Below are 18,913 nucleotides of genomic sequence, written 5' to 3' on the forward strand. Positions count from 1 at the left end.
TTTAGCAACCGAAAACAGTTTGCTTGGGTTAAACAATTTACTGGTTCACATGTGACTACTTAAAATTAATTAAATATTTCATATTGATGACATTTATTTTTCTTATTTTTGTGTTAACTAGATGGGTGCTTATCACACAATAGATTTAGAACTGAATCGTAAATTTACGCTAGCCAAGGCAAAATGGGATATTATACAGCTAGACAGAATAGGTAAGTATAGGTCAGTAGATTATGCATCTTTGAGAACAAATTATTCATCATTTTTAGTCTGTGTGTCTGTGCATGAATCATTTTTTGTATCTTTGAGATACAATCGATCACATTCAAACATCACACGTACATCTTACATATACATCATCTGTGTTCAAACTTGGTACATACATTAAACACATTTGCTTACAGAATGGTGGAAATAAGTTACAGCCTGCCGTAATTTTGCAGTATTTTACATTGTATTTTCATTCCACCTTATGAGGAAATGGGAATTCGAAATATGGTTGCAAACTGACTGCCACGGCGCAAACTGAATACCAGGGTCACAAACTGACTGCCATGACAGCAAACTGACTGCCATGACAGCAAACTGACTGCCATGACAGCAAACTGACTGCCATGACAGCAAACTGACTGCCATGACGGCAAACTGACTGCCATGACGGCAAACTGACTGCCATGACGGCAAACTGACTGCCATGACGGCAAACTGACTGCCATGACGGCAAACTGACTGCCATGACGGCAAACTGACTGCCATGACGGCAAACTGACTGCCATGACACCAAACTGACTGCCATGACACCAAACTGACTGCCATGACACCAAACTGACTGCCATGACACCAAACTGACTGCCATGACAGCAAACTGACTGCCATGACACCAAACTGACTGCAATGACAGCAAACTGACTGCCATGACACCAAACTGACTGCCATGACACCAAACTGACTGCAATGACAGCAAACTGACTGCCATGACACCAAACTGACTGCCATGACACCAATCTGACTGCCAAGACAGCAAACTGACTGCAATGACAGCAAACTGACTGCCATTACAGCAAACTGACTACCATGACACCAAACTGACTGCCATGACACCAAACTGACTGCCATGACACCAAACTGACTGCCGTGACACCAAACTGACTGCCGTGACACCAAACTGACTGCCATGACACCAAACTGACTGCCATGACACCAAACTGACTACCATGACACCAAACTGACTGCCGTGACACCAAACTGACTGCCATGACACCAAACTGACTGCCATGACACCAAACTGACTGCCATGACACCAAACTGACTGCCGTGACACCAAACTGACTGCCATGACACCAAACTGACTGCCATGACAGCAAACTGACTGCCATGACACCAAACTGACTGCCATGACACCAAACTGACTGCCATGACACCAATCTGACTGCCATGACAGCAAACTGACTGCAATGACACCAAACTGACTGCCATGACACCAATCTGACTGCCATGACACCAATCTGACTGCCATGACACCAATCTGACTGCAATGACAGCAAACTGACTGCCATGACACCAATCTGACTGCCATGACACCAAACTGACTGCCATTATACCAAACTGACTGCCATGACACCAAACTGACTACCATGACACCAAACTGACTGCCGTGACACCAAACTGACTGCCATGACACCAAACTGACTGCCATGACACCAAACTGACTGCCGTGACACCAAACTGACTGCCATGACAGCAAACTGACTGCCATGACAGCAAACTGACTGCCATGACAGTAAACTGATTGCCATGACACCAAACTGACTACCATGACACCATACTGACTACCATGACAGCAAACTGGCTGCAATGACAGCAAACTGACTGCCATGACAGCAAACTGACTGCCATGATAGCAAATTGACTGCCATGACACCAAACTGACTGCCATGACACCAATCTGACTGCCATGACAGCAAACTGACTGCCATGACACCAATCTGACTGCCATGACAGCAAACTGACTGCCATGACAGCAAACTGACTGCCATGACAGCAAACTGACTGCCATGACAGCAAACTGACTGCCATGACAGCGAACTGACTGCAATGACACCAAACTGACTGCCATAACACCAAACTGACTGCCATGACACCAAACTGACTGCCATGACACCAATCTGACTGCCATGACACCAAACTGACTGCCATGACACCAATCTGACTGCCATGACACCAAACTGACTGCCATGACACCAAACTGACTGCCGTGACACCAAACTGACTGCCGTGACACCAAACTGACTGCCATGACAGCAAACTGACTGCCATGACACCAAACTGACTGCCATGACAGCAAACTGACTGCCATGACACCAAACTGACTGCCATGACAGCAAACTGACTGCCATGACACCAAACTGACCGCCATGACACCAAACTGACTGCCATGACAGCAAACTGACTGCAATGACAGCAAACTGGCTGCCATGACAGCAAACTGACTGCAATGACAGCAAACTGACTGCAATGACACCAAACTTGACTGCAATGACAGCAAACTGACTGCAATGACAGCAAACTGACTGCCATGACACCAATCTGACTGCCATGACACCAAACTGACTGCCATGACACCAAACTGACTGCCATGACACCAAACTGACTGCCGTGACACCAAACTGACTGCCATGACACCAAACTGACTGCTATTATACCAAACTGACTGCCATGACACCAAACTGACTACCATGACACCAAACTGACTGCCGTGACACCAAACTGACTGCCATGACACCAAACTGACTGCCATGACACCAAACTGACTGCCGTGACACCAAACTGACTGCCATGACAGCAAACTGACTGCCATGACAGCAAACTGACTGCCATGACAGCAAACTGACTGCCATGACAGCAAACTGACTGCCATGACACCAAACTGACTGCCATGACACCAAACTGACTGCCATGACACCAATCTGACTGCCATGACAGCAAACTGACTGCCATGACACCAAACTGACTGCCATGACACCAATCTGACTGCCATGACACCAATCTGACTGCCATGACACCAATCTGACTGCAATGACAGCAAACTGACTGCCATGACACCAAACTGACTGCCATGACACCAATCTAACTGCCATGACACCAATCTGACTGCCATGACACCAAACTGACTGCCGTGACACCAAACTGACTGCCATGACACCAAACTGACTACCATGACACCAAACTGACTGCCGTGACACCAAACTGACTGCCATGACACCAAACTGACTGCCGTGACACCAAACTGACTGCCATGACAGCAAACTGACTGCCATGACAGCAAACTGACTGCCATGACAGCAAACTGACTGCCATGACACCAAACTGACTACCATGACACCATACTGACTACCATGACAGCAAACTGGCTGCAATGACAGCAAACTGACTGCCATGACAGCAAACTGACTGCCATGATAGCAAATTGACTGCCATGACACCAAACTGACTGCCATGATACCAATCTGACTGCCATGACAGCAAACTGACTGCCATGACACCAATCTGACTGCCATGACAGCAAACTGACTGCCATGACAGCAAACTGACTGCCATGACAGCGAACTGACTGCAATGACAGCAAACTGACTGCCATGACACCAAACTGACTGCCATGACACCAAACTGACTGCCATGACACCAAACTGACTGCCATGACACCAAACTGACTGCCGTGACACCAAACTGACTGCCATGACAGCAAACTGACTGCCATGACACCAAACTGACTGCCATGACACCAAACTGACTGCCATGACACCAAACTGACTGCAATGACACCAAACTGACTGCCATGACAGCGAACTGACTGCAATAACAGCAAACTGACTGCCATGACACCAAGCTGACTGTAATGACAGCAAACTAACTGCCATGACAGCAAACTGACTGCCATGACACCAAAATGACTGCTATTACACCAAACTGACTGCTATTATACCAAACTGACTGCCATGACATCAAACTGACTGCCATGACAGCAAATTGACGCCATGACAGCAAACTGACTGCCACTGTCGCAAACTGACTGCCATGACAGCAAACTGACTGCAATGACAGCAAACTGACTGCCATGACCCCAACTGACTGCAATGACAGCAAACTGACTGCCATGACACCAAACTGACTGCCATGACACCAAACTGACTGCCATGACACCAAACTGACTGCCATGACAGCAAACTGACTGCCATGACACCAAACTGACTGCCATGACACCAAACTGACTGCCATGACAGCAAACTGACTGCAATGACAGCAAACTGACTGCCATGACAGCGAACTGACTGCAATGACAGCAAACTGACTGCCATGACACCAAACTGACTGCCAGGACACCAAACTGACTGCCATGACACCAAACTGACTTCCATGACAGCAAACTGACTGCCATGACAGCAAACTGACTGCCATGACACCAAACTGACTGCCATGACAGCAAACTGACTGCCATGACAGCAAACTGACTGCCATGACACCTAACTGACTGCCATGACACCAAACTGACTGCCATGACAGCAAACTGACTGCCATGACAGCAAACTGACTGCCATGACAGCAAACTGACTGCCATGACAGCAAACTGACTGCCATGACACCAAACTGACTGCCATGACACCAAACTGACTGCCATGACACCAAACTGACTGCCATGACAGCAAACTGACTGCCATGACACCAAACTGACTGCCATGACACCAAACTGACTGCCATGACACCAAACTGACTGCCATGACACCAAACTGATTGCCATGACACCAAACTGACTGCCATGACACCAAACTGACTACCATGACACCAAACTGACTGCCATGACACCAAACTGACTGCCATGACACCAAACTGACTGCCATGACACCAATCTGACTGCCATGACACCAAACTGACTGCCATGACACCAATCTGACTGCCATGACACCAAACTGACTGCCGTGACACCAAACTGACTGCCGTGACACCAAACTGACTGCCATGACAGCAAACTGACTGCCATGACACCAAACTGACTGCCATGACAGCAAACTGACTGCCATGACACCAAACTGATTACCATGACAGCAAACTGGCTGCAATGACAGCAAACTGACTGCCATGACAGCAAACTGACTGCCATGACAGCAAACTGACTGCCATGACCGCAAACTGACTGCCATGACACCAAACTGACCGCCATGACACCAAACTGACTGCCATGACAGCAAACTGACTGCAATGACAGCAAACTGGCTGCCATGACAGCAAACTGACTGCAATGACAGCAAACTGACTGCAATGACACCAAGCTGACTGTAATGACAGCAAACTAACTGCCATGACAGCAAACTGACTGCCATGACACCAAAATGACTGCTATTACACCAAACTGACTGCTATTATACCAAACTGACTGCCATGACATCAAATTGACTGCCATGACAGCAAATTGACTGCCATGACAGCAAACTGACTGCCACTGTCGCAAACTGACTGCCATGACAGCAAACTGACTGCAATGACAGCAAACTGACTGCCATGACCCCAACTGACTGCAATGACAGCAAACTGACTGCCATGACAGCAAACTGACTGCAACAACAGCAAACTGGCTGCCATGACAGCAAACTGACTGCCATGACAGCAAACTGACTGCCATGACACCAAACTGACTTCCATGACAGCAAACTGACTGCCATGACACCAAACTGACTGCCATGACAGCAAACTGACTGCCATGACAGCAAACTGACTGCCATGACACCAAACTGACTGCCATGACACCAAACTGACTGCCATGACACCAAACTGACTGCCATGACAGCAAACTGACTGCCATGACACCAAACTGACTGCCATGACAGCAAACTGACTGCAATGACAGCAAATTGACTGCCATGACAGCAAACTGACTGCCATGACACCAAACTGACTGCCATGACACCAAACTGACTTCCATAACAGCAAACTGACTGCCATGACAGCAAACTGACTGCCATGACACGAAACTGACTGCCATGACAGCAAACTGACTGCCATGACAGCAAACTGACTGCCATGACACCTAACTGACTGCCATGACACCAAACTGACTGCCATGACAGCAAACTGACTGCCATGACAGCAAACTGACTGCCATGACAGCAAACTGACTGCCATGACAGCAAACTGACTGCCATGACACCAAACTGACTGCCATGACCCCAAAACTGACTGCCATGACACCAAACTGACTGCCATGACACCAAACTGACTGCCATGACAGCAAACTGACTGCCATGACACCAAACTGACTGCCATAACAGCAAACTGACTGCCATGACAGCAAACTGACTGCCATGACAGCAAACTGACTGCCATGACACCAAACTGACTTCCATAACAGCAAACTGACTGCCATGACAGCAAACTGACTGCCATGACACCAAACTGACTGCCATGACAGCAAACTGACTGCCATGACAGCAAACTGACTGCCATGACACCTAACTGACTGCCATGACACCAAACTGACTGCCATGACACCAAACTGACTGTCATGACAGCAAACTGACTGCCATGACAGCAAACTGACTGCCATGACAGCAAACTGTCTGCCATGACACCAAACTGACTGCCATGACACCAAACTGACTGCCATGACACCAAACTGACTGCCATGACTCCAAACTGACTGCCATGACTCCAAACTGACTGCCATGACACCAAACTGACTGCCATGACACCAAACTGACTGCCATGACAGCAAACTGACTGCCATGACACCAAACTGACTGCCATGACACCAAACTGACTGCCATGACAGCAAACTGACTGCCATGACACCAAACTGACTGCCATAACAGCAAACTGACTGCCATGACAGCAAACTGACTGCCATGACAGCAAACTGACTGCCATGACACCAAACTGACTGCCATGACACCAAACTGACTGCCATGACAGCAAACTGACTGCCATGACAGCAAACTGACTGCCATGACACCTAACTGACTGCCATGACACCAAACTGACTGCCATGACAGCAAACTGACTGCCATGACAGCAAACTGACTGCCATGACAGCAAACTGACTGCCATGACAGCAAACTGACTGCCATGACACCAAACTGACTGCCATGACACCAAACTGACTGCCATGACACCAAACTGACTGCCATGACAGCAAACTGACTGCCATGACACCAAACTGACTGCCATGACCGCAAACTGACTGCCATGACACCAAACTGACCGCCATGACACCAAACTGACTGCCATGACAGCAAACTGACTGCAATGACAGCAAACTGACTGCCATGACACCAAAATGACTGCTATTACACCAAACTGACTGCTATTATACCAAACTGACTGCCATGACATCAAACTGACTGCCATGACAGCAAATTGACGCCATGACAGCAAACTGACTGCCACTGTCGCAAACTGACTGCCATGACAGCAAACTGACTGCAATGACAGCAAACTGACTGCCATGACCCCAACTGACTGCAATGACAGCAAACTGACTGCCATGACACCAAACTGACTGCCATGACACCAAACTGACTGCCATGACACCAAACTGACTGCCATGACAGCAAACTGACTGCCATGACACCAAACTGACTGCCATGACACCAAACTGACTGCCATGACAGCAAACTGACTGCAATGACAGCAAACTGACTGCCATGACAGCGAACTGACTGCAATGACAGCAAACTGACTGCCATGACACCAAACTGACTGCCATGACACCAAACTGACTGCCATGACACCAAACTGACTTCCATGACAGCAAACTGACTGCCATGACAGCAAACTGACTGCCATGACACCAAACTGACTGCCATGACAGCAAACTGACTGCCATGACAGCAAACTGACTGCCATGACACCTAACTGACTGCCATGACACCAAACTGACTGCCATGACAGCAAACTGACTGCCATGACAGCAAACTGACTGCCATGACAGCAAACTGACTGCCATGACAGCAAACTGACTGCCATGACACCAAACTGACTGCCATGACACCAAACTGACTGCCATGACACCAAACTGACTGCCATGACAGCAAACTGACTGCCATGACACCAAACTGACTGCCATGACACCAAACTGACTGCCATGACACCAAACTGACTGCCATGACACCAAACTGATTGCCATGACACCAAACTGACTGCCATGACACCAAACTGACTACCATGACACCAAACTGACTGCCATGACACCAAACTGACTGCCATGACACCAAACTGACTGCCATGACACCAATCTGACTGCCATGACACCAAACTGACTGCCATGACACCAATCTGACTGCCATGACACCAAACTGACTGCCGTGACACCAAACTGACTGCCGTGACACCAAACTGACTGCCATGACAGCAAACTGACTGCCATGACACCAAACTGACTGCCATGACAGCAAACTGACTGCCATGACACCAAACTGATTACCATGACAGCAAACTGGCTGCAATGACAGCAAACTGACTGCCATGACAGCAAACTGACTGCCATGACAGCAAACTGACTGCCATGACCGCAAACTGACTGCCATGACACCAAACTGACCGCCATGACACCAAACTGACTGCCATGACAGCAAACTGACTGCAATGACAGCAAACTGGCTGCCATGACAGCAAACTGACTGCAATGACAGCAAACTGACTGCAATGACACCAAGCTGACTGTAATGACAGCAAACTAACTGCCATGACAGCAAACTGACTGCCATGACACCAAAATGACTGCTATTACACCAAACTGACTGCTATTATACCAAACTGACTGCCATGACATCAAATTGACTGCCATGACAGCAAATTGACTGCCATGACAGCAAACTGACTGCCACTGTCGCAAACTGACTGCCATGACAGCAAACTGACTGCAATGACAGCAAACTGACTGCCATGACCCCAACTGACTGCAATGACAGCAAACTGACTGCCATGACAGCAAACTGACTGCAACAACAGCAAACTGGCTGCCATGACAGCAAACTGACTGCCATGACAGCAAACTGACTGCCATGACACCAAACTGACTTCCATGACAGCAAACTGACTGCCATGACACCAAACTGACTGCCATGACAGCAAACTGACTGCCATGACAGCAAACTGACTGCTATGACACCAAACTGACTGCCATGACACCAAACTGACTGCCATGACACCAAACTGACTGCCATGACAGCAAACTGACTGCCATGACACCAAACTGACTGCCATGACAGCAAACTGACTGCAATGACAGCAAATTGACTGCCATGACAGCAAACTGACTGCCATGACACCAAACTGACTGCCATGACAGCAAACTGACTTCCATAACAGCAAACTGACTGCCATGACAGCAAACTGACTGCCATGACACGAAACTGACTGCCATGACAGCAAACTGACTGCCATGACAGCAAACTGACTGCCATGACACCTAACTGACTGCCATGACACCAAACTGACTGCCATGACAGCAAACTGACTGCCATGACAGCAAACTGACTGCCATGACAGCAAACTGACTGCCATGACAGCAAACTGACTGCCATGACACCAAACTGACTGCCATGACCCCAAAACTGACTGCCATGACACCAAACTGACTGCCATGACACCAAACTGACTGCCATGACAGCAAACTGACTGCCATGACACCAAACTGACTGCCATAACAGCAAACTGACTGCCATGACAGCAAACTGACTGCCATGACAGCAAACTGACTGCCATGACACCAAACTGACTTCCATAACAGCAAACTGACTGCCATGACAGCAAACTGACTGCCATGACACCAAACTGACTGCCATGACAGCAAACTGACTGCCATGACAGCAAACTGACTGCCATGACACCTAACTGACTGCCATGACACCAAACTGACTGCCATGACACCAAACTGACTGTCATGACAGCAAACTGACTGCCATGACAGCAAACTGACTGCCATGACAGCAAACTGTCTGCCATGACACCAAACTGACTGCCATGACACCAAACTGACTGCCATGACACCAAACTGACTGCCATGACTCCAAACTGACTGCCATGACTCCAAACTGACTGCCATGACACCAAACTGACTGCCATGACACCAAACTGACTGCCATGACAGCAAACTGACTGCCATGACACCAAACTGACTGCCATGACACCAAACTGACTGCCATGACAGCAAACTGACTGCCATGACACCAAACTGACTGCCATAACAGCAAACTGACTGCCATGACAGCAAACTGACTGCCATGACAGCAAACTGACTGCCATGACACCAAACTGACTGCCATGACACCAAACTGACTGCCATGACAGCAAACTGACTGCCATGACAGCAAACTGACTGCCATGACACCTAACTGACTGCCATGACACCAAACTGACTGCCATGACAGCAAACTGACTGCCATGACAGCAAACTGACTGCCATGACAGCAAACTGACTGCCATGACAGCAAACTGACTGCCATGACACCAAACTGACTGTCATGACACCAAACTGACTGCCATGACACCAAACTGACTGCCATGACAGCAAACTGACTGCCATGACACCAAACTGACTGCCATGACACCAAACTGACTGCCATGACACCAAACTGACTGCCATGACACCAAACTGATTGCCATGACACCAAACTGACTGCCATGACACCAAACTGACTACCATGACACCAAACTGACTGCCATGACACCAAACTGACTGCCATGACACCAAACTGACTGCCATGACACCAATCTGACTGCCATGACACCAAACTGACTGCCATGACACCAATCTGACTGCCATGACACCAAACTGACTGCCGTGACACCAAACTGACTGCCGTGACACCAAACTGACTGCCATGACAGCAAACTGACTGCCATGACACCAAACTGACTGCCATGACAGCAAACTGACTGCCATGACACCAAACTGATTACCATGACAGCAAACTGGCTGCAATGACAGCAAACTGACTGCCATGACAGCAAACTGACTGCCATGACAGCAAACTGACTGCCATGACCGCAAACTGACTGCCATGACACCAAACTGACCGCCATGACACCAAACTGACTGCCATGACAGCAAACTGACTGCAATGACAGCAAACTGGCTGCCATGACAGCAAACTGACTGCAATGACAGCAAACTGACTGCAATGACACCAAACTTGACTGCAATGACAGCAAACTGACTGCAATGACAGCAAACTGACTGCCATGACACCAATCTGACTGCCATGACACCAAACTGACTGCCATGACACCAAACTGACTGCCATGACACCAAACTGACTGCCATGACACCAAACTGACTGCCACGACACCAAACTGACTGCCATGACACCAAACTGACTGCAATGACACCAAACTGACTGCCATGACAGCGAACTGACTGCCATGACACCAAGCTGACTGTAATGACAGCAAACTAACTGCCATGACAGCAAACTGACTGCCATGACACCAAAATGACTGCTATTACACCAAACTGACTGCTATTATACCAAACTGACTGCCATGACATCAAATTGACTGCCATGACAGCAAATTGACTGCCATGACAGCAAACTGACTGCCACTGTCGCAAACTGACTGCCATGACAGCAAACTGACTGCAATGACAGCAAACTGACTGCCATGACCCCAACTGACTGCAATGACAGCAAACTGACTGCCATGACAGCAAACTGACTGCAACAACAGCAAACTGGCTGCCATGACAGCAAACTGGCTGCCATGACAGCAAACTGACTGCCATGACAGCAAACTGACTGCCATGACACCAAACTGACTTCCATGACAGCAAACTGACTGCCATGACACCAAACTGACTGCCATGACAGCAAACTGACTGCCATGACAGCAAACTGACTGCCATGACACCAAACTGACTGCCATGACACCAAACTGACTGCCATGACACCAAACTGACTGCCATGACAGCAAACTGACTGCCATGACACCAAACTGACTGCCATGACAGCAAACTGACTGCAATGACAGCAAATTGACTGCCATGACAGCAAACTGACTGCCATGACACCAAACTGACTGCCATGACACCAAACTGACTTCCATAACAGCAAACTGACTGCCATGACACCAAACTGACTGCCATGACACGAAACTGACTGCCATGACAGCAAACTGACTGCCATGACAGCAAACTGACTGCCATGACACCTAACTGACTGCCATGACACCAAACTGACTGCCATGACAGCAAACTGACTGCCATGACAGCAAACTGACTGCCATGACAGCAAACTGACTGCCATGACAGCAAACTGACTGCCATGACACCAAACTGACTGCCATGACCCCAAAACTGACTGCCATGACACCAAACTGACTGCCATGACACCAAACTGACTGCCATGACAGCAAACTGACTGCCATGACACCAAACTGATTACCATGACAGCAAACTGGCTGCAATGACAGCAAACTGGCTGCAATGACAGCAAACTGACTGCCATGACAGCAAACTGACTGCCATGACAGCAAACTGACTGCCATGACCGCAAACTGACTGCCATGACACCAAACTGACCGCCATGACACCAAACTGACTGCCATAACAGCAAACTGACTGCCATGACAGCAAACTGACTGCCATGACAGCAAACTGACTGCCATGACACCAAACTGACTGCCATGACACCAAACTGACTTCCATAACAGCAAACTGACTGCCATGACAGCAAACTGACTGCCATGACACCAAACTGACTGCCATGACAGCAAACTGACTGCCATGACAGCAAACTGACTGCCATGACACCTAACTGACTGCCATGACACCAAACTGACTGCCATGACACCAAACTGACTGTCATGACAGCAAACTGACTGCCATGACAGCAAACTGACTGCCATGACAGCAAACTGTCTGCCATGACACCAAACTGACTGCCATGACACCAAACTGACTGCCATGACACCAAACTGACTGCCATGACTCCAAACTGACTGCCATGACTCCAAACTGACTGCCATGACACCAAACTGACTGCCATGACACCAAACTGACTGCCATGACACCAAACTGACTGCCATGACACCAAACTGACTGCCATGACACCAAACTGACTGCCATGACACCAAACTGACTGCCATGACACCAAACTGACTGCCATAACAGCAAACTGACTGCCATGACAGCAAACTGACTGCCATGACAGCAAACTGACTGCCATGACACCAAACTGACTGCCATGACACCAAACTGACTTCCATAACAGCAAACTGACTGCCATGACACCAAACTGACTGCCATGACAGCAAACTGACTGCCATGACAGCAAACTGACTGCCATGACAGCAAACTGACTGCCATGACACCTAACTGACTGCCATGACACCAAACTGACTGCCATGACAGCAAACTGACTGCAATGACAGCAAACTGACTGCCATGACAGCGAACTGACTGCAATGACAGCAAACTGACTGCCATGACACCAAACTGACTGCCATGACACCAAACTGACTGCCATGACACCAAACTGACTTCCATGACAGCAAACTGACTGCCATGACAGCAAACTGACTGCCATGACACCAAACTGACTGCCATGACAGCAAACTGACTGCCATGACAGCAAACTGACTGCCATGACACCTAACTGACTGCCATGACACCAAACTGACTGCCATGACAGCAAACTGACTGCCATGACAGCAAACTGACTGCCATGACAGCAAACTGACTGCCATGACACCAAACTGACTGCCATGACACCAAACTGACTGCCATGACACCAAACTGACTGCCATGACACCAAACTGACTGCCATGACACCAAACTGACTGCCATGACACCAAACTGACTGCCATGACACCAAACTGATTGCCATGACACCAAACTGACTACCATGACACCAAACTGACTGCCATGACACCAAACTGACTGCCATGACACCAAACTGACTGCCATGACACCAATCTGACTGCCATGACACCAAACTGACTGCCATGACACCAATCTGACTGCCATGACACCAAACTGACTGCCGTGACACCAAACTGACTGCCGTGACACCAAACTGACTGCCATGACACCAAACTGACTGCCATGACAGCAAACTGACTGCCATGACACCAAACTGACTGCCATGACACCAAACTGACTGCCATGACAGCAAACTGACTGCCATGACACCAAACTGATTACCATGACAGCAAACTGGCTGCAATGACAGCAAACTGGCTGCAATGACAGCAAACTGACTGCCATGACAGCAAACTGACTGCCATGACAGCAAACTGACTGCCATGACCGCAAACTGACTGCCATGACACCAAACTGACCGCCATGACACCAAACTGACTGCCATGACAGCAAACTGACTGCAATGACAGCAAACTGGCTGCAATGACAGCAAACTGACTGCAATGACAGCAAACTGACTGCAATGACACCAAACTTGACTGCAATGACAGCAAACTGACTGCAATGACAGCAAACTGACTGCCATGACACCAATCTGACTGCCATGACACCAAACTGACTGCCATGACACCAAACTGACTGCCATGACACCAAACTGACTGCCACGACACCAAACTGACTGCCACGACACCAAACTGACTGCAATGACACCAAACTGACTGCCATGACAGCGAACTGACTGCCATGACACCAAGCTGACTGCCATGACACCAAGCTGACTGTAATGACAGCAAACTAACTGCCATGACAGCAAACTGACTGCCATGACACCAAAATGACTGCTATTACACCAAACTGACTGCTATTATACCAAACTGACTGCCATGACATCAAATTGACTGCCATGACAGCAAATTGACTGCCATGACAGCAAACTGACTGCCACTGTCGCAAACTGACTGCCATGACAGCAAACTGACTGCAATGACAGCAAACTGACTGCCATGACCCCAACTGACTGCAATGACAGCAAACTGACTGCCATGACAGCAAACTGACTGCAACAACAGCAAACTGGCTGCCATGACAGCAAACTGGCTGCCATGACAGCAAACTGACTGCCATGACAGCAAACTGACTGCCATGACACCAAACTGACTTCCATGACAGCAAACTGACTGCCATGACACCAAACTGACTGCCATGACAGCAAACTGACTGCCATGACACCAAACTGACTGCCATGACACCAAACTGACTGCCATGACACCAAACTGACTGCCATGACAGCAAACTGACTGCCATGACACCAAACTGACTGCCATGACAGCAAACTGACTGCAATGACAGCAAATTGACTGCCATGACAGCAAACTGACTGCCATGACACCAAACTGACTGCCATGACACCAAACTGACTTCCATAACAGCAAACTGACTGCCATGACAGCAAACTGACTGCCATGACACGAAACTGACTGCCATGACAGCAAACTGACTGCCATGACAGCAAACTGACTGCCATGACACCTAACTGACTGCCATGACACCAAACTGACTGCCATGACAGCAAACTGACTGCCATGACAGCAAACTGACTGCCATGACAGCAAACTGACTGCCATGACAGCAAACTGTCTGCCATGACACCAAACTGACTGCCATGACACCAAACTGACTGCCATGACACCAAACTGACTGCCATGACTCCAAACTGACTGCCATGACTCCAAACTGACTGCCATGACACCAAACTGACTGCCATGACACCAAACTGACTGCCATGACAGCAAACTGACTGCCATGACAGCAAACTGACTGCCATGACACCAAACTGACTGCCATGACACCAAACTGACTGCCATGACAGCAAACTGACTGCCATGACACCAAACTGACTGCCATGACAGCAAACTGACTGCCATGACAGCAAACTGACTGCCATGACAGCAAACTGACTGCCATGACACCAAACTGACTGCCATGACACCAAACTGACTGCCATGACAGCAAACTGACTGCCATGACAGCAAACTGACTGCCATGACACCAAACTGACTGCCATGACAGCAAACTGACTGCCATGACAGCAAACTGACTGCCATGACACCTAACTGACTGCCATGACACCAAACTGACTGCCATGACAGCAAACTGACTGCAATGACAGCAAACTGACTGCCATGACAGCGAACTGACTGCAATGACAGCAAACTGACTGCCATGACACCAAACTGACTGCCATGACACCAAACTGACTGCCATGACACCAAACTGACTGCCATGACAGCAAACTGACTGCCATGACAGCAAACTGACTGCCATGACACCAAACTGACTGCCATGACACCAAACTGACTGCCATGACACCAAACTGACTGCCATGACAGCAAACTGACTGCCACTGTCGCAAACTGACTGCCATGACAGCAAACTGACTGCAATGACAGCAAACTGACTGCCATGACCCCAACTGACTGCCATGACAGCAAACTGACTGCCATGACAGCAAACTGACTGCAACAACAGCAAACTGGCTGCCATGACAGCAAACTGGCTGCCATGACAGCAAACTGACTGCCATGACACCAAACTGACTGCCATGACACCAAACTGACTTCCATGACAGCAAACTGACTGCCATGACACCAAACTGACTGCCATGACAGCAAACTGACTGCCATGACAGCAAACTGACTACCATGACACCAAACTGACTGCCATGACACCAAACTGACTGCCATGACACCAAACTGACTGCCATGACAGCAAACTGACTGCCATGACACCAAACTGACTGCCATGACTGCAAACTGACTGCAATGACAGCAAATTGACTGCCATGACAGCAAACTGACTGCCATGACACCAAACTGACTGCCATGACACCAAACTGACTTCCATAACAGCAAACTGACTGCCATGACAGCAAACTGACTGCCATGACACGAAACTGACTGCCATGACAGCAAACTGACTGCCATGACAGCAAACTGACTGCCATGACACCTAACTGACTGCCATGACACCAAACTGACTGCCATGACAGCAAACTGACTGCCATGACAGCAAACTGACTGCCATGACAGCAAACTGACTGCCATGACAGCAAACTGTCTGCCATGACACCAAACTGACTGCCATGACACCAAACTGACTGCCATGACACCAAACTGACTGCCATGACTCCAAACTGACTGCCATGACTCCAAACTGACTGCCATGACACCAAACTGACTGCCATGACACCAAACTGACTGCCATGACAGCAAACTGACTGCCATGACACCAAACTGACTGCCATGACACCAAACTGACTGCCATGACAGCAAACTGACTGCCATGACACCAAACTGACTGCCATAACAGCAAACTGACTGCCATGACAGCAAACTGACTGCCATGACAGCAAACTGACTGCCATGACACCAAACTGACTGCCATGACACCAAACTGACTTCCATAACAGCAAACTGACTGCCATGACAGCAAACTGACTGCCATGACAGCAAACTGACTGCCATGACACCAAACTGACTGCCATGACAGCAAACTGACTGCCATGACAGCAAACTGACTGCCATGACACCTAACTGACTGCCATGACACCAAACTGACTGCCATGACAGCAAACTGACTGCAATGACAGCAAACTGACTGCCATGACAGCGAACTGACTGCAATGACAGCAAACTGACTGCCATGACACCAAACTGACTGCCATGACACCAAACTGACTGCCATGACACCAAACTGACTTCCATGACAGCAAACTGACTGCCATGACAGCAAACTGACTGCCATGACACCAAACTGACTGCCATGACAGCAAACTGACTGCCATGACAGCAAACTGACTGCCATGACACCTAACTGACTGCCATGACACCAAACTGACTGCCATGACAGCAAACTGACTGCCATGACAGCAAACTGACTGCCATGACAGCAAACTGACTGCCATGACACCAAACTGACTGCCATGACACCAAACTGACTGCCATGACACCAAACTGACTGCCATGACACCAAACTGACTGCCATGACACCAAACTGACTGCCATGACACCAAACTGACTGCCATGACACCAAACTGACTGCCATGACACCAAACTGATTGCCATGACACCAAACTGACTGCCATGACACCAAACTGACTACCATGACACCAAACTGACTGCCATGACACCAAACTGACTGCCATGACACCAATCTGACTGCCATGACACCAAACTGACTGCCATGACACCAATCTGACTGCCGTGACACCAAACTGACTGCCGTGACACCAAACTGACTGCCGTGACACCAAACTGACTGCCATGACAGCAAACTGACTGCATGACACCAAACTGACTGCCATGACAGCAAACTGACTGCCATGACACCAAACTGATTACCATGACAGCAAACTGGCTGCAATGACAGCAAACTGGCTGCAATGACAGCAAACTGACTGCCATGACAGCAAACTGACTGCCATGACAGCAAACTGACTGCCATGACCGCAAACTGACTGCCATGACACCAAACTGACCGCCATGACACCAAACTGACTGCCATGACAGCAAACTGACTGCAATGACAGCAAACTGGCTGCCATGACAGCAAACTGACTGCAATGACAGCAAACTGACTGCAATGACACCAAACTTGACTGCAATGACAGCAAACTGACTGCAATGACAGCAAACTGACTGCCATGACATCAATCTGACTGCCATGACACCAAACTGACTGCCATGACACCAAACTGACTGCCATGACACCAAACTGACTGCCATGACACCAAACTGACTGCCACGACACCAAACTGACTGCCACGACACCAAACTGACTGCAATGACACCAAACTGACTGCCATGACAGCGAACTGACTGCCATGACACCAAGCTGACTGTAATGACAGCAAACTAACTGCCATGACAGCAAACTGACTGCCATGACACCAAAATGACTGCTATTACACCAAACTGACTGCTATTATACCAAACTGACTGCCAT

The 18,913-nt window shown here is 48.8% G+C and overlaps 1 protein-coding gene across 1 annotated transcript in view; it reads left to right on the plus strand.

Annotated features, from left to right (window-relative positions):
* LOC100374704 (protein pelota-like) overlaps positions 1 to 18,913 on the plus strand; it is a 59,998-nt gene that overhangs the window by 23,902 nt on the left and 17,183 nt on the right. The window contains exon 3 of the mRNA XM_085491411.1: positions 122 to 212. Coding sequence (XP_085347537.1) covers positions 122 to 212 — 91 coding nt within the window. The remainder of the gene's footprint in view (positions 1 to 121; positions 213 to 18,913) is intronic.

Source organism: Saccoglossus kowalevskii, chromosome 16 (genome assembly GCF_978046115.1).
Source record: "Saccoglossus kowalevskii chromosome 16, keSacKowa6.1, whole genome shotgun sequence".
NCBI lineage: Eukaryota > Metazoa > Hemichordata > Enteropneusta > Harrimaniidae > Saccoglossus > Saccoglossus kowalevskii.